This window comes from Hippichthys cyanospilos, chromosome 17, assembly GCF_059441005.1.
Source record: "Hippichthys cyanospilos isolate Australia breed blue-spotted pipefish chromosome 17, RoL_Hcya_1.0, whole genome shotgun sequence".
In the NCBI taxonomy this organism is placed as follows: domain Eukaryota; kingdom Metazoa; phylum Chordata; class Actinopteri; order Syngnathiformes; family Syngnathidae; genus Hippichthys; species Hippichthys cyanospilos.
Window position 1 is genome coordinate 10335732 of NC_142385.1, and position 25462 is coordinate 10361193.

Sequence of the window (25462 nt, forward strand, 5' to 3'; positions counted from 1 at the left end):
TCTTCCGGGAGTTGATTTTAGGTGTCCACTTAGAAGCCTAAATAGAAATGGCAAAACTTGTTATATAAATACAGTGGCTGTTTAAAGCGCCTAAATTATTCAGAGACTATAAATACGTGAATTAAATTAAGTTAAATATCCAACATTTAATTTACGGGGCGCTGCTTTGTAGATTTATTATTCAGGCGCGTTTCCGGTTTGGCATAAAAATCCCCCACAACGAACGAAATAACGGGCGGGGGACAAAAGGGATCGGCAACACCAACGTGTCTGTCTACATATGTATACTATATATGTAAACCGTTCAAAACGCGAAGAAAGGCGTACAATCAAAAGGTCAACATTTCTTAAGAACGTTGTGTTTTATTGATAAAGTTATAGTGGTATGAGTCGACACAGGGAAATTAATTTTCAACAAAAGATGGCAGAAAACGACCAAAAACAAGACATTTGAAAACGCAGTGATTGAGAACAAAAACGTTTCTACAACCATTGTACATACAGGGGACATGAACCTAGGTATTATTTACAACAGATTTTCTTGTTGCTATGTACAACCACAAACTCGGTTTAGAAAGGGGTGGGGGGCAACTAGGAAGCTCAAAGGCATGCGTGGTGCTTGAAAGAGAATCGAAACGAGAGCCTGTAATTTTAATTAAGATTATTGACTTTTTTTTTTTAAATCAACCCTGAGAAGTGACAGCTTGTGTCGGTCACTAGGCAAAACGCTAACAAATTACCTAGTAATGGAAAATTCTCTTTAATGCACTGTCGTGGGAATGATCAAACTTTATGTATTTTGGTCCAACATTACACATCTTACAAATAATGTTTCTTTGTTCATCTAATTATTTTTTCTAATTTATACGAGATAATCATTATGTATACTGCGTTCCCACACATTTGCGGTTTAACGTTCACAGATTCAGAAAAAAAGAAAAAACTAAGAGCATGCCAACTGTCTGGCCGCAGTTATGAATACTGAGAACACTATACTTTTTATGACTTTTATGTATAGCTGAGTGCTCCGTGATTTTTCTAATGTGAAATATGAAAACTCTTAACAGTCAATTGCAGTTTAACCTAAGATAATGTACATAATTTACATTGGAATAGTCCCAAGGAACAAAAACTGGATACACAGGTTAATTTCGCATCTTCTGACATCTAGTGGAAGAGGATTTAATTGTTCCACCTGTCACCGTCATGGCAGATGAACATTATTTGTTTGAAACAAATAATATGTAAATTTGGAGAATTTCCCGCAGCACACCTGATGAACTGTCAAGGCTGGGAATCGCTGCTGGCACAAGTGCAGAAATTTAAACGATAATTTGGTCTCTTAAGGCATCACAGGTTTAATTCAGCTTTTCCCGCAGACGTTCAACTGGTGAGTTGGCAAGGTAGGATGGGAAGATTTGGGATAAACGGCGCAAAGGGGAGTGTTTGCTTTTTTTCTATGAACGAACCGGCATGGGGAGGCAGTGCAACCATCGACTTGAGTTACTTGCATGAATTCAGTGCTAGGACCAAAAAAACAAAACAAAAAAAGAACAGACATGGCTGAACCTTAGAGTGTCCTCAATTTCTCCAAGTGAAACGTTCTAACATAGCGTGTAGCCAAAATACGCCTCGCCAGCGTTCGGTCGGCTTCGTGCCACAAAATAACAAACCACGGCTAACGTAAAAGCAACCCGACGCCTTCTACCGTATGCTTCTTAAGAGTCTCGTTTCAAGGTCACGCACGGGGTCATTGTAGCATAAGCTGCTTGAGGTTGTCGTGGAGAATCGTGTCCTTGACGTCCCGAAACACCAGTCGGATGTTCTCCGTGTTGATGGCGGTGGTGAAGTGGTGATAGAGCGGCTTCTGGGTGGCGTCGCGCCGCTTGGCCCGGAAGCACTTCACCATGAAGGCCTGCACGTCGGGCAGGCTGTGCTCAGGCCCGCTGTAGTCGGGGAAGTAGTCCTTGAGAGGCACGCTTTTCACCTTCTCCTCCAGCAGGTCCGTTTTGTTGAGGAAGAGAATGATGGACACGTTGGCGAACACCCGGTTGTTGACGATGGTCTCAAAGATGTTGAGCGACTCGCACAGACGGTTGGTCTGGCGGTCTTCCATCAGAACCTGCGAGGGGTATTCAAGTTAGTGCACCATAGATTTTTGAAGCAGAACTAAAAATGACGCAGAGTCTACAACATTGCAATGAAGTGATTGTTTTGATGAACATCTTCATTTGATATCTAGCAAAGTCAGATCTGGACAGAAGAAAGAAGTCCACTCCTCACCTGGTCGTACTCGGAGGAAGAAACGAGGAAGAGGATGGAGGTGACCGAGTCAAAGCACTCAAACCAGCGCCGCCGCTCGGAACGCTGGCCTCCTACGTCCACCATCTTGAAGGGGACGTTCTTCAGCTCAAAGTCGTACTCGTGGATTCCCTTGGTGGGCTTTCGTGCCAGCAGGATGTCCTGCTGACTTGGCAGGTAATTCTGGAAAACACACACAATTATTTTACTTGAGGAACAAACATTTTGAAGGCAGATGCATGATGGATTATTTTAAATTAGTTTTTTTCCCTCCTATACAAATTTAGGGCCTCTATTATGGAAATTCAACTTTTTAGAGCTTTGAACCATGTTAAAATGTTAATTTATCACCCTAAACACTGGACAAATGTTATTTTCCTTCATTAATGCGTTTCCAACAGTTCCTTGCTTACACTGCGCTCTCAGCACCAGCCCCGCCCAAGCAGACAATGAGGGTTGCATCTACTTGGTATGTCACATGTAGGAAGAACGCCCTCGTGCCGCCAGTGCACCGGCCCTGTAGCACCTGTGCAAGAGTAAATACACACCCACCGTATCCGAGGAGACGTTCACATTTTCTAATTTGGCTTTCATTCTGGGTTTGAGAAGGAGAGATTTTGCATCCTATCAGCCAAGTAAGCTACCAGTGTTTGACAACACATAGCCGGACAATCAACGCAGAACATAATTCACTCGCAAGCGAAATTTTTGTAATGAGTAGTGATTTCCCGAGGGAACCGATTTGATAAAAGGGCCGGGTGTTACTATATCTGCTCTCTTGACACGTCTTTTGCTTTGTTGGCAGCTCCAGTTCATTTCAATGTCAGTAAAACGCCCGGTTTTGGCTTCTTTATTCATTACATCTCTGACTCCCATTACTGATCGCCTGTTTGTTGCTTTTGTATTGCTGTGGCGGTCAGCTTTAGAACAATGACATAAAAGGGGCATGGCAGCCACAGGGTGAGAGGCGGGGTTTCGGTCAACAAGTCGTTTCATCTCGGGGTTAGAAATCCAGCCACCAAAATAAATTCAAATTCATAAGAAATTGAATTTCCAATGCGCCGGAGGTAAGATTCTATCATTTATATGCATATATCTTACTGTGGAAAGCTTAAAATATCGCCCTTCCAACTCATTTTAATCCCTCAAGGGAAAATGTACCTATCATTTTTTAAAATTTAGTAGTACAAATTATGAATATAAATCAGTGTTAAAAAATATTTTGAAAACGCTTATTAATAAAACTGGGTATGAGCCAATAGGTGGGGACTATTTGGTGAAAAAGCAAATTTTACGGGAGAACAAGAAAAGGTCACAGCCAGTGAAGACAGTGAAGTGTGTTAGTTCATTTTTCACGCTATTTTCTGTTTTGAAGCATGAAATACTGAATAAAATGGTGTATTATGTTGTGAAAGTACTGTATGTTTTTCTCAAAATGAGGATTCCCAGCAAAAGTTTGTCTGTTTAAAAAAACAAACAAAAAAAATTGACCTTGCGTTTTTGGCACATTGTTTCTCTGTGTGCAATGGACAGAAAAAGAAAATTGAAAATTTCACTAAGTGTTGTCATTATGTTGGCCTGTACCCAAATGTTTGTAATAAAATCACAAAATTTTGTGGTATGACATTTTAAAATTTTAATTATATATTTTTTAAAAAACTACTAGGGTGCCTTGGAAAAAAAAATATATCTTGTAAGAATGTGTGAGGTAATTAACAGTAAAAAAAATTTTTTATCTTTAACTAGATCTTTTATGATTACAAATTTGTTAACTTAACTGACAAAACACTAATTGCCCCTACATACTACAGCCACAATAAACATTTTAAAATCAATATACAATGTCAGTTGTTGCTTTGGCAACACTAATTGTTTTTACAATTAATTTATAATATAAAAAGTTACCTTCATGACGGATACATGGATTTCTTTTAACTCATTCACTGCCAGCAGTTAAAATACATTTTTGACTTACACAGCCATCAATAACAATAAATGAGTTAACTCATTCACAACCAGCCCAGTAAATATGGATCTTTTGACTTCAATGGCGGTGAAAGAGTTAATATTGAAATTGCAATTAGTGCAGGTGTATTGAATGCAGTCTTGGTGAGGCGGTTATTTAATCGGATTTCCCAGGGGTAACATTGTTGTCTAGACACGTGAGATATGGGACCGCAAACACGAAAAGGAAAAAAAAAAAAGGGCTTGGGGGGTAGACAGAAGGTAGGAACCTCCAAAAACAAACAAAAACCTTACCGGGTCGCCAAGCTTATCCAGATTATCCAAGAAATACTTGACAGACTCGCCCTGCAAGACACACACAGGCATGTTACAGTCAAGTCACATGTGAATGATGCAGTTGGACGTGTCGCACAAACGCATACATGTAAAAATTGAGACACTAGCATGGGTGCATGCCCTCTTAAAACTTTTGCTGAGGGGCAATTATTGCAAGCTCAGACAAGAAACCGCAGAGACTCACATGCATTCCTTTATCGGCGCACGCGCGCGTGGAGATTTTCCTTATCGGTTTTCCTGGTGTGTCTCTAGGGCTTTTAGTTATGTTACCGCTTCTCGTCGGAACAACTTTTGCGTGCATTTTGTGTTAATTTCACCAATTACTAAAAATTCAAACAATCCCCGCTGACGTACTTTACTGGCCAAACATTTCAAAAACCGATCTGACACGAAAAACTTGTATCTTTACTGCATGCGTGTGTGCAGGGTTAAGGACTGTCATTTTTTATTCATTTTTTTGGCCCTAACTAGAAATTCACTACTCGCCAAGTAATATTCACATATTTTTCACTGTATGATCAATGAGCCCCAATGTGGATAAGAAATTTGCAACAAGCAAATGAAATAGCAACAAAAATATGTATAAATGTGCATATATTATATATATAGACAGATATACACTATATATACGTATATGTGTGTGTGTATATATATATATATATATATATATATATACATACATATACACACACACACATATATACATACATACACATATATACATACATATACATACATACACATATATACATACATATACATATATATATATATATACACATATATATATATATACACACATATATATATATATATACATATATATATATATATATACATATATATATATATATATATATATATATATATATACACATATATATATATACACATATATATATATACATATATATATATATATATATATATATATATATATATACACACACACATATATATATATATACACATATATATATATATATATATATATATATATATATATATATATATATATATATATATACATAGTGTGTGCATGTGTGAAAAAGATGAACAGTTGCAACGTGACAGAGGGAAAGAAAAAAAAAGTTCAAAATAAGGGAGGGGCAAAGGGTGACGTTTAAAAATTGCCGACAAATTGGTCAGACGGGGCAAGAGGGAATAAAAAAAGGAGAAGCGAGATGAGAACTAAAATATTTTTCTGTATGCTGTGAAAACAAAACCGGAAGACTATTGTGTATCTATAGAAAGCATTGCTGACACATTCAAGTACAGATGCAAACCCACATTTGCTGAACTAAAAACAGAAATGTCAAAAAAACCCTTTGAAGAATGACGAAATCATTTACGCAATTCGACGCCGCCCTCAAATGCGATCGTTACTCGTCGGCCTGTTTAAGCAGCAAAGCGCTCAATGTAACTACGCCCCTTTTTCATACGTTCCACATGCTCGACAAAAATCAGCATCCCTCAAGTGGGGCACAGGTTTTAAAGCATTGCGTCGCTTCACTTTGATACATTTTCATATTTTCAACAGGCTTTACAATCAATTTTGTTCAAAATTACCCAGCACCAAATTTAATTTCTCTCTACCCATGGCAGTCTGTTTAGGAGTCAAAAAAGTGATGAAAAAAAAATAAATTGCTTGCAATTCCTGAACGTCTCTCAATCCCGAGACCGCGTGTGCTCGCCGCGCAAGGAACAACACAAAGTGGGCGAGCCAAGGCCCCCGTTTGTAAGCATAAAGCAGTTTAACGACAGATCAACATTCCAGTTGTGATCACACTTGTGTCTGTGCCCCGGCGTTAACAAAACACCATTGAGAACATGCGGCAGCGGCCTTGTGCAACTCAAACAAACCCATTAAAAAAAAAGTGGAATTTCATGCGAAAGCGACATGAGGAAGTGTCAAACGTGGCAAGGGGCGGACTGAATTTCTATCCGTGGTTATAGAAATCCGCGCTTCTTGTGAACATCTGGCGAAGTGTCAGCATCTTACGACAAGGAGGAAGGTGTAAACAGGAAGTTGAGCGTGTCACATGACTGTCCACTCAACAGTCGGCGGCGAGTTGACGTTTTTTCCACTTACCAACTGGAACTCGCGACGGCGGTCGTAGGCGTGCTGGATGCCGCTGTCGGCCCACAGGGATTTGATGGCGGGGAGGTACTGGAGGAAAACGGGCGCCTCTAGCTGCCCGCGGACCATCTTGGACGAACGCGTGTCGAACGCCATTAGCTTGTCGCCAAGCTGCTGGTTGCCCGGGTCCCCCCATGGGATGTGCAGCTTCTCGCGGGCATCTACCAACACACGTATGCCTGGCGAGGGATCAAAATATGGCGGATTAATTGAAGACATAAGAACGCTTTCACATAAAAAAAGATACATAGACAGCAAGTATTAACTTTCGGTGCCATGGATGGGAATTCTCATCTTTTAAAATAGTAATAATTCGACATACGTTTTTTTTTTTTTTTATGGAGGGTAGGTGACACCCTTGACTAATCCTTACCGAATATAAGCCAATTGAGCAATGTAGTGATAACTGTGACCATTGGATGGCAGTGTTTTCACACATACAGCATAGCTATTACCTAAATGCAATGTAAAGTAAGGAATTGAAGTCAATCTTTCATAAGATGCCACCCATATTTACATAGACATAACAGACAATATTCTGTTGATATTTCACTCAGATGGTGACAAGTCAAAGTTCAAAATGGCACGACCACTCAAGTTATCATAATACTAACATACTGTGAATGATTAAAAATGCTCCGGTACTACAAAATCGATACCAATTCACCTGACAATACAGTAGGAGCTGTGTTAGCCATGTGGTGTTACTTTAAGGTAAATACAGGTGACAACGCTTTTAGCCAAGCAAGTCGAAATACAAATGAACCAGTACAGTCAAACACTGACTATCTTATAAAAAAAATCAGTGGTTCCTTCGATCACGACAATGTTAGATGTGGGAATACATATGTTATAACACTTCATAAAAAGAATCTGCTCCTTGTTTGTGGTTAAAAAGTCCAGTGTAAAGAGAAGTGATCAATGGTGTGATCATGTATCATAATCAAATTCTGTTCCGCTACATTGCTGATGACACACTGAAGCTAATTTCCATTTATTGTTTGGTGATGTACGTGAGATTTTTATCTTGAATAATAAGTCTTGACCCAGTGAAAGGTTGGGAAACACAGGATTATGTCAATGTGCTGCCAAGGTCACACGACTAAAGCACCACCTAGGAAAATTTATAAATGAACTTAGTACATGACTTTAAAAAGAGATTACTCTTAACTATGATATGATTTATTACCCTGGTGTCTATTTTACTGCACTGCAATTTGACCTTCGTTTTACTTTCCATAAGAAAAGTGGCCATACAAGGAACACCTTTATTTCAATCCCATTTAAACTTCTTTTTGGCCAAAAATCCCCATCAATGCAAATTTGGTCACTTTTTAAAAGTAAGATTCAAATAAAAAAGGCGATAGAAACCGATAATGTATGCTTAAAAACAGGTTTAAACAGGCAGAAGGGGGCTCTCGTGTAGGGTGTGTCGAGGACTGTTTATGTGCTCTTCTCTGCAAACTTTTCCCGGCCAGCAAAATTCGGGCCTCGCCACACGTTCAGAAAAAAAAGAAAGCGTCCTTCGATGCATTTTAAATCGAATTTTACCTTTGATGATGTTGCTATAAATGGTCGCTCGGAAGTCCTCGCGGGCTCTCTGGTCGAAGTCCTGGCCGTGGATGATCCGCATTTGTTTGAGGAAAGTCGACTTGCCGCTCTCGCCCGCGCCGAGCAGCAGTATCTTCACCAGGCGTTTCACGTAGGTTTTCTCCCGGGAGAGCCGCCGGTCGATCTCCTTGGATCGGCGGACTTGCTCCACCTCGCCGCTGTTGAGCAAACACACGGGAAGGCAAACTTTAAGCACGGAGCGCGACGGCAGGAAATCCGCCATGTTCGCGAGTGCCTCATCGATGCTAATTTGGCTGCGCTGTGCGGCGGCGTAAAGGAGGCACGGGACCAAGCCCCTTCCCTCCACTCAGGAAGTAGACTTGTTTGGTCGGCCGTCTGCGGTGTGATCTCTCACGCCACGCCGAGATTAGCTCGTTAAAAAGCCGACATATCTTATCTACTGGCCAGTCGGACGTCCACAAAAAAGAACTATTTGTATTGAGTCGTTTGCGCGTATGGCGCTAGCTGGCTAGGAACAGTAGGACGCCATGTAAGCTCAGAAGGAGGTATTGGCTGTGCCAATTTAACATGTTTTAACTAGTAAAAGTGAAAATTAACATTTTATTCAAATATAAAATGATTGAACGTGCACAAAAAAACTTAACTCCTCATGAAGAAACACTGCTCTCTAGAGGGCAAACATGGTTATTGCATGACGTCTGTGATAGAAAAAGCGACGCCCTCTCATTGGCTTTCAGTTTAGTGTTATGGTGCGTTCACGTACAACGGAGTTCAGCCTTTTTGTTTCAATATTCTACAGTTTACGATCTAATAAACGCAATGGCACATTCGAACAAATTAAAAACACATCCTCCAGAGTATATATACATATTTTTAATTATAATAATGTAGCAATGCAATGTAGATTTGCCAATAACAACAAAATCATTCCCCTTTTCCGAGCTCGCTCGGAAGGCACCACCGTCATTGATTATCTCAAGTCCCCTCCAGCCAGCATCCCTACGCGACACCGAGCTCGCAGTTGCGTTGAGTGAATGCGCATGTGTGTGTTGTAAGTGGACATCATTATCATCGGGAATTATGACAATTAGAAACACTCTGCGGGATCACGGGCAGAGGTATCGGCCACGGATGGCGTGTATTAAAAAGGTAAGGTTCTGCTCATACAAAACACACTCCCCTTTGGGTTGCTGATAGTATATCTATGGAAAACAAAGCAACTATTGTTATTTTACATCATGTAATGTAATCCTTTGGATTTACTCTCACCAGCTGCAATGGTTCCGTTTGCATGGCTTCAGTTTGGAACATCAATCAATAAACATGATAGAAATGCATGACATGTTCTAAGAATGTCATCGCCTACTTACCAAACTGTTCACCTCCTCATAGTAATAAGGTCACGCAGTTTAATAAGCATTAAGTCAGGATCATTGTCATGCAGAAAAAAAAAGTTAATCCAGCTACAGGAGCTTGACTCATCTCACCCACATTCATTTGCGGAGAAGAAGGCGTAAGCCCTGTATTTACACTTTTCATTGGCTTTAACTTGTTAGTGGGGTGTCTTTTTAATGCAGTGTTACTTGCTTCCATTTGAAGGTGTCTGGAAAAAAAAATGAAAGTATGAAGCACTGTAATCATCTTGAATGATTGCATGCAGTGTAATTATGTGAAGTTAGGAAAAAAAAAACACTTTCAATTCAAAACATGAAGCAATGTTTTTCGAAATGTTTTTAATTGCAGTTTTAAACTTCTGCCACAAAAAGAACCTTGAAGACATTTCAGTGCCAAAGTGCCCCCGCAATCTGTTGTCAAAGCAACCCGCCTAGCCCCCTCACCGACCAGCATCCCCCACATGGGTTGTCACGGTAACCTCTTCCTCCCCCCACAGGCGGAAAAGGTACTGCTGGAGATGCAGGATCCCAAATCGGGAGTGAAGTCTCAGCCGCAACGTCTGGTCATCACCACCATACCGCACGCTATTACTGGTGAGCGCGCGCACACACACACGCACACACACACACTCACTCGCTGATGAGCAGTACACACTTGATGCTGAGTGATTGTGTAATCAGCGTATGATAGCTGAGATGCGTGGCCTCAAACTCGAGAGAGATTTTGTCGCCATGACAACCCCGTGGACTCGTCAAAGTGATGGGAAAAAGTAGGAGGGGAAAAATAAAGCAAAAGAAAACACTATATATATATATATATATATATATATATATATATATATATATATATATATATATATATAAATATAAATATAGTGCTAAAGTAATTGATTACTTGAATCGCTAAAGCACTAAAGTAATTGATTACTTTAGCTAATTAAATACCAGAGTAATCAATTACTTTTGGTACCAAAATACTAAAGTAATTGATTACCTCAGATATTGAAGTACCTAAAGCAGTCAATTACTTTAAGTACCTAGTAAGTGATTACTTAATGTATAAAGTGATGTATATCTTTAGTGCATAATTGTTTAAAATACTTGATTAATCTTACTTAATTAATTTACTACCAGCCAGTTTTAGACACTCCTTTCGCAAACTCTTGGAAAAAAAAGCAGAAGAAAAAGCTATAAATAATCACCAGGGATTGACTGGACTTTTGAAAAACATAAAAATATGACTTTGAGATTCAATAAGTTAAAGTGCGAAAGTACACTTGCGCATTTATGAATTCTACTTTAATTCCTTTTCTTTCATTGTCTTTCCTGTCCTTCCGCGCTATATTAGCTGGAATGGCCTAGAGACAGTCAAGGTTGTCAACTCTCATGTATCAGAGGCGTTCTGGCATTTCCACTCTCACACACACTGTCATTCAAATAATATCATTTGCATATTTGGTCTCTAGGCGAAGACATAATTGCATGGCTGGCGGACAGATTCCAAATAGACACAAGAGGTGAGTTCAGGCCTCAACACTTTAATTTAAAAGTCGACACAACATGGCAAATGAATTTCCTCCCTGTGTCGCTGTGCTCAGAGGCCAGGAGTTTGGGGTCCATGCTGGTGGCGCTGGGCTTCGTGTACCCGCTGCAGGACCACAAGCGCTTGCTGCTCAAGCCCGACGGCTCGCTTTATCGATTCCAGGTAAGGCAGCAAATTTAAGATTGTCTCCGTACCGCTTGATTGTTTGATGTTTTGCACGTACATTCTGGACGATCTGGACCTTCAGACAAAAGTGATGTATGCTTGTGTTATAACAGTTTTAACATAAACATAACATGAATTTTTCAATTAATTGCATTTATTGGCGCACCCAAACTACAAATATTGTAATAGTGACAGGTAGAACTGAATATTCTTTCACTTATTTGCAGAAGTTATCATTTGAGTCACAAGGTGTTTTATTAGAAGTAGCAAATACATGCTATTGATGCTAATAATATATTTGTACCAAGGACAACTAGAAATGGATTGTTGCCCATTACAGCTATCAAAATCGGGTATCTCCCGTGATATTTTTCTGATATTGAATATTCAATAACGCGTAGGAAAGACTGTAAATCATCGTTGTCATCCGCACCCGACCGAAATAGACATTTCATTTCAGACGCCGTACTTCTGGCCGGCCCAGCAGTGGCCCGTGGAGGACACAGATTACGGTGAGTTGCCTGATGAATTTTGCGCACGTCAACCAATTGGTCTCATTGTCGTGCCACTGCCGCAGCAATCTACTTGGCCAAGAGGAACATACGCAAGAAGGGCATCCTGGAGATGCACGAACAGGTCGGGGAACCAGAACGCCTTCGCAGTTACGGCTGCCGGATCTTCTTACCGTTGTGTTTTGATCGCCTCAGGAGCAGTACAACCGCCTTCACAAATGGATGAATCACAAGTGGGACTTCATAGTGATGCAGGCTAAAGAACAGTACAGGTAGGTTGCCATCACTTTGGCTTTGAAACATTTTTGCTCCCCTGAAAACAATGAGCACATTCTAGAATACTTATTCATAGGGATGGAACGCAAATCCTGCGAGACGAGATGTCTCAAAACATTGAGTCCATGAGAATGAGACCAGATGAGATTTTTGCCAAATTTGTAATATAAAACAAAACATACATTTTATTTTTTCAAAATGTATTTTGAATTTCTCCTGTAGGACTGCAAATAGAGGCTTTGTGTATTAAATTGTGTGTCTGTGTGTGTGTGTGTATATGTGTGTGTATATATATATATATATATATATATATATATATATATATATATATATATATACATATACACATACACACACACACGCACACACATGCGTATGTATGTATACACACATTCCAGGGGCAACTTCAAAATAAAAGCCTTTGTGACAAAATGCAAGCGTTTGTGTCTCTACATTATTTGGTATGGTAAAATGTATTCTGTCTCACCACGTATGGCATTTTACTCTTAGGTTAACAAGAACTCCATTGCCTTTGCAAAAAATAGAAAAAGAAAAATCTTATGTTGTGCAGGCATGAGAAATCCCGTGGCGTTCTAATCAATAAACGCTGCATGAGATCTCATCCAATCCCTACTTAATCATTAAATTGTATTGAGATCTCATGATAGCACTTAAGAAAAAAAAAAAAAAAAAAAAAAAAAACTTAATGTGGAAATAAGGTGTTGTGCGTAATTGCAGGGCTGCCAAGGAGAGGAAGAAACCGGACCGTGTGGTGTTTGACTGTCAGGAGAGGGCCTACTGGGTGGTCCACAGACCCCCGGTGAGACACACATACACACACACACACACACACACACATACACTTGCCGGCTTTACAGTATATGGACATCATCCACTTACCGACGGGAAATAATTTGCGCCTCCTTTCTTCCCGGGGTATCTCATTATCTCTACCCACGATGCCATCACATCACCCATCAGAGCCAAAAGGTCACGGCTGATTAATATTTCACGCCGCATAGGAGCGTTACATTTCTTGCACTTCAGCCTTCACACAGGACCCGTGACGACTTTACTCTCAAGTTCACATTCTTTATTAGGAAGTGCCAGGCATTGATTTTCTTTAAATATGCAGTCAGTCGAATTTTCGGCCAAAAAACTGAAAGAACAATGCGTCGTGATACTAATGGGTAATACGTCTTTTTTAGGCTTTGGGATAGTTCATTAAGTAATTATTCTTTCTACATAATGATAATGTTAAAATTATTTGAATGTATTTTTAGATTTAGATTTATCTATTGTTCCTTGTAGAGAATATAATTTTCTTTATCCTACAGTAATGTAATTTTTAAGCCAAATAAATGGCTCAGCATTTAATTTTTGTTTTAATATAATGGTAATGTTCATACAATTTGTTTTAAATGAACTATTTAAATAGTTGCCGCATTTTTACTGATTTAATGTCAAGTCCGCATTCTGACAACTTTGTATTGACAATTGACAACTATTTAAGTAATTTGTGTATATTGATTCATTTTGTTAAATTATCAAAACCCCAAATTATATTTATACATCTTCACAGTGTCCAGACAATTGTTTGTTTGTTTTTTTTTTCCCAAAAAATTAAAGCGTATGAAAATAGCTGGCAGTGAATGAGTTAAAAAAAAATGACTAAGTTGTTTGATGTATACTTTATTTTGGTGTTATTTTGATTTACTAAAAAAAAATGACTAAGTTGTTTGATTTATACTTTATTTTGGTGTTATTTTGATTTATTCACTGCTATGGTATTACATATGGTAATAAATATTTATATACTGCATGTGTTGTATTTATTCAATGACGATCTTTTTAAATATATGCCCAGTTATTTTAGTAATTCTTGTTATTCATATTTAACAGTATTTTTTTCAGTAACAGTAGTTACTGTTTTATTATTTGTTGCATGTAATGGTTTGAATAGTTATGTTGTTGTTGTTGTCCACATATACATCCTCCTGCTGTTATGTTTTTTTATGTAGCATATTCTCATTCAATGCCAAAGTTGTATTTTCACGTTTTTTTTGTTTTTTTTTTAAATCCAGAATTTAAATCCCAGATACTTAAGTATTGAATCGATACTTACTAGGTAGATTAAGGACATTGAATGTCCAGACTCCTAAAAATTTTCAAAAAACATCTCTAGCATTGAATGAGTTAAGGCAAAATCATAAAAGTAGCTTTTTTTTTTGTAGCCTGGGACGGTGAGCGCCATGGACTACGGGCTCGACCGACGAATCGATCCAAACGCAGACGAGGTATCAGGTGAGTTGGCGCCATTTCCATCAGTCATTTTCTGTTCCATAATACTTCTCGTTGTCCCTTTCTTTACTAAGCATGTTTTCCTCTTTCCTTGTCTTCTGTTTCCTGCAGGCCTTTCTTGCTGCTCTTTTACTTCTAAAGTGGTCATCTCTCACATTTCTTAGTGATAGATTATCCCTCGTCACACTGCCATGTTTTTTCTTCTCGCAGGTGAAAACGCCTGACTACTATGAGAGAATGGTAAGAACCTCACATTTGCTTTCGTTTCGATGGGAAATGCGTTATAGCTTATATTTTGTCATCTCGTCATCTTCGTAGATGATCTTCACTCAACAGTCCATCATGAGACCCAGAGTCAAATCGTCCGTGTCCATTGGCGCGTACGTTTGTCTATAGGACTTCAATTCTTAACTCTGGCTTGGAAGCCCTAATTTCAAAACCTTAACCTTTCTTTTAAACCCTAAATGACAACTAGCTAACAAATAAATGTATAAATGTTATAATATGGGGGAAAAAGTAGACTGAAAGTAGGTATCCACTTTTTTACATTATTAGCCACTTATTTAGCCTTTTTCAGCATTAAAAAGTTAATATTTTTGTCTATAGCTAATTTGATAGCTAAAATATTCTAATCATGTACAATTAATACCTTTGAAAATAGATTTTTGGTTGAAAATGACATCAGTGCTCAAGGCACGGGAATAACCAATCAATGGCTTACTTTATAGTCACGTGACATTCACACCTTAACTGTGATTGGCCGTTAACCTAAGCCTTGAGCACATGTGATTTCATTTTAAATTGACAGCGAGTGGCACCATTTTTTCATGAAAAACAATAGTTGTGAAGTGATTAGTTAAAAGTAAGAAAATTTACTGCTGAAAAGGTCTAAATAAGTGGAGTATTAGTTTAAAAGGAAAGTCAACTTTTGCTATAATATTTTCAACGTGTGTTCATTGGTTTAAACACGGATTAATGTTGTGTATATGGAATATGAATTAAGCAGCCAAATCAACCTGTTTTTAATCTGTCTCGATCTCGGGCAGCCATTTTCTCACTTGAAAATGATATCACATGTACGCAGACAATAACGAATCACGGTACACCTCTCATGTCACATGACCAACATTTGAGCGGTGATTAAACCTTCTCAGGCCTTGAGCCTCGGTGATGTTATTTTCAATCAATCTACAAGAAAAATATTTCCGCTATTATATTAATTATATACAAAATATTAATTTATTACTGATGAAAATGGCAAAATAATTTGTCTTCTATAAAAATAGATATCAAAGCTGACATATTTTCTGAGTTTGGACTGGTGACATTTGCAAGCCGAGTCATGATTGGTTGTGATGTCATGTGATGTCATTTTCAGTAGTACAGCAAGTGGCAAAATGGCTGCCCCCTAAAATGGATAAAAACAGTAGATTGTGCTGCCTAACTCATTCAGTGCCATGGACGAGAAAAAAATCGGGGTTGCCTTTACCTTTTAAAGGAAAAAATAGAGCAGTGCTATTAATTTTGTTTTTATTTGTACAGGTTGGTGAAATACAGCGCAACCTACAACAGCCATGACCCGTTCCTCTCCAAATGTCTTCCCAGCAACCCCTGGCACACCGATGACATCACGTACTGGACCTTGAACATGCCCAAGTATGGCAACAAATGTATTACATGACACACTACTCGATTCCTTTCATATCTTTTCCTTTCGTGCGGCAGCGTGGAAACGCCGACCAAAATGCGCGTGGAGCGCTGGACGTTCAGCTTCGGCGAGCTGCTGCTGGACCCTCGAGGGCGTGACGACTTCAGGCGTTTCCTCAAGAAAGAGTTCAGCGGTACGATAATGGTGATGGTTGGGGAAGACATTTTGAAAAAATACTTGCTGTTTTACAGGTGAAAACTTGGCATTCTGGGAAGGCTGCGAGGATTTAAAGTGGGGTACGGCGGCAACCATGCGGGAGAAGGCTGAGCAGATATATAAGTAAATGTTCAGATTTTTTTTTGAAGTAATTTTCCAAACACTATTGTGAGTTGTCTTTCGATCTTCTCCTTCCAGGACTTTCCTGGCCCGCGGCGCCCCGAGGTGGATCAACATCGACGGGAAGACCATGGAGATCACGGTGAACGGCCTGAAGCATCCTCACCGATACGTGCTGGATGCCGCGCAGACCCACATCTACATGCTCATGAAGAAAGTCAGTAAAACGTGCGCCGGACTTTGCCGACATTCTCCTCTCAAAGTTGACCAATTTTGGAATTTGCAGGACTCGTATGGCCGCTACATGAAATCTCAGGTGTTCAAGGACACCTTGAAGAAGGCCATCTGCCCCGAGGAGCACAAATTCACGTAGGTGACACATCAACCCCCTGAAGGTTTTTTGTTTTTTTGTTTTTTTAATTCTCCTTGCTGTCCCAGGGACACCCAGTTGGAGCAGAACGCTAAGAACCGGCGGCCCAGCCTCAGTCCCATCATCCTCCGCCAGCGGGAGCTGGAGGAGCGCGCCAAGATGGCCGCCAACGCGCCCATCGACATCACGCAGGTCATGAGCAAACTAAGCAAGCAGAAATGATGATGATGCGGTGTGTGTGTGTGTGTGTGTGTGTGTCTCAGCTTCTCGTCTGAATAATTATTTTCAGCTGTTTTACGATTGCATTACTCTTATTTGTTTATTTACTATCATCATCATTGTTGGTTTGCCTATAAATATTTCCCTCCACGTTTAAATTATTAAAAAATATGAACATCATTTACTATTACATTGCTATGCAGTAATATTGGATTAATTTAGTCATTATTCTTTTAAAATGATTTTATTATGTTTTTTTTCCTAATCTTTTATTATATAAGATGTAGATCAATTGTAAATATTAACTCATTCATTGCCAGGGGCGTATTTTCACGTTCTTTTAAGAGTCCGGACATTAAATGCCCGAATTTTAAGTATTAATTTGATACCTAAGTGCATTAAAGACATGAATTTCCAGATACTTAAGTAATAAATCGATACTTAATCATCTGGGATTGAATGTCTAGACTCTTAAAAAAACGTTAAAACATGTCCCTGGCATTGAATGAGTTAAAAGGAATATTAATTTTAAAAACAATTTCATATACAGTGTTTTAAAGTATTATTTATGTTATGAATAATTTCGTTAATTAAACAAATTTGCATTAAATTAAAATGGATCTTTGTTGATTGCAGTTTTCAGCGGCAGTTAATGGGGGAAAAAAAGCATAATATTTAGAATATTACCATATAAGACACTACACACAATTTCCTTGTATTGTATTTCTGCATGTTTGCCTCTGTCTACTTTTTGGTGTCTACTCTCATCAACCATGATTCCATGCACAACTTGTATTTTCTGCACCATGCGTGTCATGGCGGCTAATAAAACTTCCACCAGCACCTCATCTGTCTGTCCCCTGTCCCGTCATTCCCCGCCGCCGATGTCCATCTGGCCGTTGATGAGATTAAGTTGCATTGCCGACTGAAGAGTCTAATGATGAAAAAAGAAAAAAAAAGTAAGCAAAATCATTAATTGCATTTATTTATTCATCTATTTATTTCACCTTAGCTTCTGCGTAATTGTGATGCACCTTGCATTCATGTAACTGTAATCTTCTATGGACCGTTAACTCTTTCAGTGCCAAGTGTTATTGGAAAGGAAACCTCGAGAGGGCCGATATTTTTCTCATTTTCTCACTTTTCAACAGAATATTGTGCACTATGACTACGTAAATATGGGTGCTGCCATTGGAAGATTGACTTCCATTTTTCAGTTACACTTGCATGTAGGTAACAGCTGTGTTGTAAGTGTGGAAACACTGCCATCCGATGGTCACTGTTATCACTACAGTGCTCAATTGACTTATATTAGGTAAACATTAGTCAAGGTTGTCAGCTCCTTTCCATAAAAAAAAACGTACTTGAAAGTACAGAATTTTATGATTTGTCATTGTTACTACTATTTTGAAAGATGTGAATTCTCGGCCATGGCACTGAATGAGTTAGCAGGAACAGCTAGATATCAAGTAAATTGCCAAAAACCGAATCCTTCCATTTTAATTGGCTACATCAATAATCTTTTTTTGTCCTTGATCCCTCAGTTGTGCCGCTTCACCACCCCGGTCCCCCACCTGGCCGTCTACTCCGGCCTCATGGACTCCCCCTCCGCCAACGCCTCGTCCTCCCTCGCCGTCTTAGCCCCGTGCCCGTCGCCCATTAGCGTAGCCCCGGACAGCACCTCCGGCTCCGAGCGGCGGGCGGAAGCCGGGGGCGAGGCGGAGCGGGACGGCGAGGCGGCGCCGGCGCCCGGCCACGCGTGCAAGTCGCGCGTGGCCCTCTCGTTGCGGCGGCTGCTGAAGCGGGGCTGCGGCGTGGGCGGCGGCCCCTCGGCCGTCTTCGCCAGCCTCTCGCCCAAGTGCCACGCCGCCGCGGGGGCCAGCGGACGCATCCAGCCGATTAGTCCAGATGGTTCCAGCCAGGCTCCGCCCAGGAGGATTGGCAAGTGAGTGTTAAGCATTTGCAAAGATTCTCATCAAATTATTTCTTGTCTTAATGTTTTTTCAGGCATTCAAACCCAAGTTTAGTTAACTCTTGTGGCATTATGTTACAAATTACGGAAGTTCCTTTGGGGGGTGACACTAGGGAGCTGAAATTTCCAGCAGATGGTTAAAACATGTAAAATTTCAAAATGCAACGATTCTGTCACTTCTATGTGATTACAGCTGGACGTGCGAGATATTGTGAACAAAAATAATCAGTGTCCAAATTTTGGACCATATAAGACCACCATAATTACAATTTTTGAGATGCATTTTAATAATTATGCAACATTCCATTGAGCGGTGGTCAAATTATGTCAGCAAACAGAAAATTCTTTGTTGACTTGTGTTTCACATCAAGTGAGTTGGTGGCTGTAGAGACCAGTTAATGGCTATGTCTTAAAGTGTGATCATCACGTCACAGACGACAAAGACAGACCATACCATTTTTCATTTTTAAAAAAATCTAACCTAAAGAAGTTTTGATATTTTTGCTTTAAGTCCAATGCACTTTGTGTTGCTCCTTCTGTTGTGCTTATTTTAGCCACTTGGGGGCAGTATAATGCAAATATATATTTGAACCCTGCTACTTGTAGGTGATAAGGATGGTGCGGTATTATTAACACTCATTACGAATCCTTTGGGGGAAAAAATATTTTTAACCCCAAAAAAGTGGAAACAGTCACCCTCACAAGTCACACTGAGATTCTTTGCAGAGGATAAAGAACGTATGCATCGGAATATCATCTTTATACATTTCTTGCTCTTATGTTTGTGTTGTCTGCATCGGCTAGCTTTTTCCAGATCAAGGTGGACATCCCCCCGGAGTGTCGGATCTACCCCATCGAGTCCGAGGACGAAGACGAGGAGAACCGAGCAGCCGCCCAAGGGGCTTTAGGGGCCAAGGAGATCATTTGCCCATGGGAAAGCCTTACCCCTCACAATGGGACTGGATGAAAACTTTTTCATAAAAGGTACCAACTTTTTGTTTTTTCTTTGAACCTTCTTTGTAACGTTCCACTTCAAACGGGATCAAACTCATATCTGCTGTTTGAACGTCTGAAAAGCTTTTCAAAGTGTATTGTAGCGTTCACATTGAAACCTCATTCCGAGTAGCCCCACTGCAGCCTTATTGATTATTAGACGCCTTATTTAGTGTTTGCCTTACACCGACCAACAATGTCAAAAAAACAAAAAACAAATACCGTACTCTGTGTAGAGCGGGGAACATTAGAAATCACCAAAGATGACCTTTGGCCTGAGCCCTTTGGTGTTAACTTTTTTTTTCCGAATATTGTCCAATGAAAAACATGTACATTTTTCTAATTTTTTTTCTAAAATGATTATATAAAATTCTCATTCAATTCCAAAGATATATTGTTACGTTTTAAAGTACTTTTTTCCCATTTTTAATCCTAGTTTTTGTCAAATAGAGAGTCTAAAAATGGTTATTGAATGAATCAAGTCCTCAGGTATCGATTACGTTGGGTAATTGGGTGCTTAAGTAATCAGTAATCAGTAATCAATTACTTTAGTGACCTATATCAGCTAATGCAATTGATTATTTTGTAATCTCATAATCTAAATGTAATCGATTACGTTTTTAAATCAATTATTTTTGTTCAAATAAATATGATTGTTGTTCCTGTTCCAGTTGTTATTATTATTATCATTATTATTAATATTGATGTTGTTGTTATTATGACAATTGTAAATGTGAAAAGAAATGTACACTTTTAAATGTACATAAAGTAATCGATTACTTAATGACTTAAAGTAATCTTTTAACTTCATAACTGAATATCTATAGTATTGTTTTACTTTACTACTTAATTACCTAGAGTGATCAATGATTTTAGTATTTGATTCATTCATTTAGTACCTAAAGTAATTAATTACTTTACTACTTAATGAATGAAAGTAATCGTTTAACTGAATTATCTATACTATTGCTTTACTTTAGAAGTTAATGTTTGGACCCTTAAAAAAAAACAAAAAACGTAAAAATACATCTTTGGGACTGAATGAGTTAAATAAATATATGTAGATACAGTGTTCCCCTGTCATATCTTTTGTTTTAAAAAAAATTAAGATGATTTTTAACATCCCAACTAAGATTAAATGTGATTAAAATATGTCGATAGGACAAAATTACATTTTATACTAATATATAATATATATAAACATATAATCTGGGGATCACTACATGTTTTTCATTGGACATGAACAACACGGTGTACATTGAGACGGGTCCTTGTGAAGTCATTTTAGCAACACCAAGTTTTATACGTGACACCATTTTGTTTTTGTTTTTTTTTGTACTATAACAAATGTTTCGGTGCTCGGCGTGAGCATCGCTTGTTTTAACCTGTTTACAAACTAAGGAATGTGATTTTTTTTTTTTAAATGGCGTGGTGTTGAACGGGTACATTCCACAACTTGTGTCAAGTGCCTCAATGATGAGTATGTGAATAAATAAATCGTGTCTTAAGGTGAGTCTTATTATGGACGTTTGTCTTTTTTTCAGTTCATTAAAAAAAAAATGAAGGGATTTAATACAAGAGTATATGAATGTAATATTGCTTACCATCGTCCCACCTTTGACATAAGTCCAACCTGGCAGATTTTCTCCCCCCTCTGGCAACAAAATCACTGATGCTGGAGTTCTGTTCGACACACCCAAACAGCATCAGGATGTTGTTGTCAGAAGTTAGCAACCATCCGTCTTTGCCTCCCTTGACATAAGAAAATCCACAAAATTCTACATTGCAAGCAAGAATTCACAGTGAGAGCTTGTCTCCAAGCAACAAGTACGCCATTTCTGTGTCTCCCTGATACGCCTTGCCCCCATTTTGTTTCAGATTCTATTTTCACATTGGACTCATGATGGATGGGTCCCGTCTCAGTTGCTCAGAATCTGATATAGCTCGTCAGCGTCTTGCGTCCAAATGTCACTTGAACAAGTCAGACATCTTTGGTTTCAGTCTGACCGGCTGCAGGGATGTTTCGGAAGACTGCTTATTACCCACAATGCTAGAGGTTCCATGCAAAACCAAAAAACGTCAAAACCATTTGGGAAAATGACAGAAAAGATTATTTAATAGGACGATGGAATTTGTACGCAAATGCACGCTCTTTCAGTAGCTAATCTTAACCCCTGGGTGTGCGGGGATTTTCCACTTGCCTATCTTTTAAAAAAATATATTTTAAAATTGGCAAAATATATATTTTTCAAAAATATATTCCCCCAATCTTTTTCCGTTTTCATACATTTTGGAAGTAGCTCCAGTGAGCCACTAGGGCGGCACTAAAGAGCCATGTACGGTTCTACAGCCACTGACACCTGATACTGTATATAGTGTACTGTCTATACACTGTGTGTACATGTAGTACACACAATATAATACTGATTCAGACCAGCTTATTCCTACCACTGTAGTATTTTTAAGTTTTCAAAATAAAAGCCAAAAAATTACCATATATTTTTGCTATCCCCCTTGTCTCCTTCAAACTATTCAGCTAATCCACAGTACTTTTTTTTCAGAATTTCAAAATAAAGGCCAGGAATCACATGATTCATTTTTCCCCTAAATCCCTCTTTTTTTTTTTTTTTTGACTGATTCAAGCTTTTTTTTAGCTTTTCTGGTCCAAATCTTTCATCCAGCCTCTTAACATCAATCCCATTTCAATCCCAAAGACATATTTATACGTTTTAAAGAGGCCAGACATTCAATACCAAGTACTTATTTAGAATACTTTTTAAATATGAGAGTAAAGGAAGCTCTAAAAATAGCTGTTACTAAAGTAGTTGTGCTCATACCTGCACTTGTTCCCATAATGCCGCCAAAATAAAGCGTAGCTCCCGAGTCCCAAAACCATTTGTAGACCACCCCCTATTCAGCAAGTGTCTCTTTTCCATGGCAGCTGCGCACCGTGCAACTAAAAACTCCTTCATATCTCTTCATACATACTGTACACACCCAGAAACAAAAATGCAACTGCCACCCATCCTTCTCCCCCCTTTTTTTTTCCGCCTCTCATCCATCACACAGGAAGCCTGGTCTTCCTGAAAACAAGCACGGGTGTAAGGAAGGCACAAGGCCGAGGGGCGGGGGGGGGCAGAGGATGTTTTTGTCGTCGCTCCGTTCCTCGGCCTGTCGCAGGTCTCACCGTAGGCCCATCCTGAGGAAACGGGGCTGGCGTCACCGTGCGGCTGAGCCAAAGGCCCTCACGTGACGCCGTAACAACCGCTTGGCTTTAATATTCCCTCACTCTTTAGATGTGAGACTGCATTATACCAAATTGTCACTCAAATGTATAGTTGCAAGCTACCTACAGACATTAACCCTTGTGACATTGTTACAAATATGGAAATTCCTTTGATTTTTTTTTTATGATAGAAAAGATTCAATGGGTAAATACTAGGGAGATGAAATTTCCAGCAGATGATTAGAACATGTAAAATTTTAAAATTATAAATTATTATGTGATTGCAGCTGGATGTGCAAGATTTTGTGGACAAAAATAATGATTGTCCAAATTTTGGACCATATAAAACCATTATAATTACAATTTTTGAGATGCATTTTAATAGGATTTATGACAGTGATTTTCCTGCAATTTTTGCAACATTCTGTTGAGCGGCGGTCAAACGATGTCAGCAAATAGACAATTCTTTGTTGACTTGTGTTTCACCTCAAGACAGTAGGTGGCGGTAGAGACCAGTTAAGACTTTAAGACTAAAGTGTCATGATAACATCACAAACTACAAAGACAGACCATAACATTTTACCTTTTTTTTGTCTGTATTAATAAATTCAACATCCGTATGTATGGATATAACAGATGGCACTGAAAAATTGAGTGGTTGAAGAAAAAAAAATCATAAACAACTTTATTACGACTGAAAGCATTTACAGAATTAGGAAAAAAATGCAATGTGTATAGTTTGCAAAATGTGTGCACATGGGTTAATATCTTAATGTCCCCACTGCATTTCTTAGTCCGATTTTGAGGATGTGCCGACACTGAGCCCCAATTTGATACATCAACAAAGGATTACGGACAGAAAACGAGATCCAAATTGTTTACATTTTTTGTATTTTCTTTTTATTGTTTACAAGAAATTTTTAACACCTTTTGTATTACAAAAGCGGTGGTTTAAATCAAGTAGCCTAATACATTTTAACTCTTTCAGTGCCAAGAGAATTCTCATCTTTTAAAATAGTAATAACAACAATAAATAAAATTCTCGTTAAATATGTTTTTTATGGGTGTTGCCGACACACTTGACTAATGCTTACCTAATAAGCCAATTGAGCACTGTAGTGATGACTAAAAAATTCAATAGAATTGTGCTGCTTCTTCTGATGGCCACCTGGGGGCAGCATTGAGCTTTCACCACTCCTTTCATCGCTGAGGATAAAGAACATATGCCTGTGAGTATAGTTATATTATCTATATTGCTTCAGCATTTGTGTTCAAAGCGTAACATAAAAAACATTGATGCTATTCATTAGCATTAAGCTAACATAATTAAGTGAGTTATTTTCAGCACAATGTAATTTTCCCCTTTTTCCAGTTATAGTTGGACAGCAAAGTTTAAATGTGAAGCAGATTCGCTAACTACACACGCACCATGTTTCCATAAGCTAAATGTAGCACGTGTCGACAAGTAGACATCAGCTCGGCCCGATACTGACAGAGGCCCAGATAATAACAGGATGTTTACAACTGCTGGAAATGCTGCGCGGATGATTAAGAGGATGGCGAGGAGCCAGCGAATGAGGTAGCGAGGAAATGTTAGCGTTCCCTCCATACGCACCATGATTATCATTGATCTATTCTTTTTATATTCCGCTTGTCCACATTAGGGTCATGGGAATCTGGAGCACTATGTGTGGAGGGCAAACACTAGTTTTTAGTTGATTCCCAACCAGTGATATAATTCAGGAAATTGTCTAATTTCATGTAATTGCACAAAATAATATTACAGTACTGTACTTATAACAAAGATTCTAGTGTCAGTCAGAGCAATTAAATGTTCTTCCACTAGGTGGCAGTAGGCACAATGAACATATGAATCCACCTGTTGTCATTCATACAAAACAATAGTTTTGTGTTCAACTAAATAGGTCTCGAATTCACAATGAAGAGGTAAGTTTTACTACTTTTATTTAGATTTGTCTCTATAATTAGTTTTTAATTGTTTGGCAAAGATTTTTTTTTAAACCTTTCTGTTAGTTGACATTCCTGAAAGAAAACGATTCCTTATATGAGGCCCAGACTGATAAGATTTTTTTTCTAGGCTGAGGCTGATATTTGGAAGACAAAAATACAAGATTCAGAATCAGTAAAAACATGTTGAACATGAATAAAATAACATTTGTTTCCTTCTAATAC

The 25462-nt window shown here is 38.8% G+C and overlaps 2 protein-coding genes and 1 long non-coding RNA gene across 3 annotated transcripts; 1 reads left to right on the plus strand and 2 right to left on the minus strand.

Annotated features, from left to right (window-relative positions):
• Positions 1–339: 339 nt before the first annotated feature.
• LOC148409597 (guanine nucleotide-binding protein subunit alpha-13-like) lies at positions 340–8795 on the minus strand. The gene is made up of 5 exons (XM_088439947.1): positions 8294–8795; positions 6695–6921; positions 4561–4611; positions 2284–2484; positions 340–2122 (listed from the first exon to the last, which is right to left on the minus strand). Exons 1-5 carry the CDS (start codon positions 8574–8576, stop codon positions 1751–1753), a joined length of 1134 nt encoding a protein of 377 aa, XP_088296073.1. The 5' UTR covers positions 8577–8795; the 3' UTR covers positions 340–1750.
• On the plus strand, positions 8367–21556 carry rgs9b (regulator of G protein signaling 9b). Its single transcript, XM_088439946.1, has 19 exons — positions 8367–9463; positions 10206–10302; positions 11175–11225; positions 11307–11413; positions 11877–11928; positions 11994–12052; positions 12124–12200; positions 12943–13024; positions 14439–14501; positions 14716–14745; positions 14824–14885; positions 16048–16161; positions 16231–16346; positions 16405–16492; positions 16568–16706; positions 16776–16858; positions 16928–17051; positions 18623–19023; positions 19855–21556. Exons 1-19 carry the CDS (start codon positions 9395–9397, stop codon positions 20015–20017), a joined length of 1977 nt encoding a protein of 658 aa, XP_088296072.1. The 5' UTR covers positions 8367–9394; the 3' UTR covers positions 20018–21556.
• Positions 16019–23131, minus strand: LOC148409599 (uncharacterized). Its single transcript, XR_015868503.1, has 2 exons — positions 22881–23131; positions 16019–18012 (listed from the first exon to the last, which is right to left on the minus strand). It is a non-coding gene; the product is annotated as an uncharacterized LOC148409599 (long non-coding RNA).
• Between the last annotated feature and the right edge of the window lie 2331 nt (positions 23132–25462).

Excerpts from the sequence above, each read along its gene's own strand:
- LOC148409597 (XM_088439947.1), bottom strand. The coding sequence starts at position 8,576 with ATGGCGGATTTCCTGCCGTCGCGCTCCGTGCTTAAAGTTTGCCTTCCC. Across the intron at positions 2,485-4,560 it reads TGGATAAGCTTGGCGACCCG|AATTACCTGCCAAGTCAGCA; the intron begins GTAAGGTTTTTG and ends TGTGTTTTCCAG. Across the intron at positions 2,123-2,283 it reads CTTCCTCCGAGTACGACCAG|GTTCTGATGGAAGACCGCCA; the intron begins GTGAGGAGTGGA and ends TACCCCTCGCAG.
- rgs9b (XM_088439946.1), top strand. The coding sequence starts at position 9,395 with ATGACAATTAGAAACACTCTGCGGGATCACGGGCAGAGGTATCGGCCA. Across the intron at positions 14,502-14,715 it reads TCGATCCAAACGCAGACGAG|GTGAAAACGCCTGACTACTA; the intron begins GTATCAGGTGAG and ends TTCTTCTCGCAG. Across the intron at positions 19,024-19,854 it reads CCGCCCAGGAGGATTGGCAA|CTTTTTCCAGATCAAGGTGG; the intron begins GTGAGTGTTAAG and ends TGCATCGGCTAG.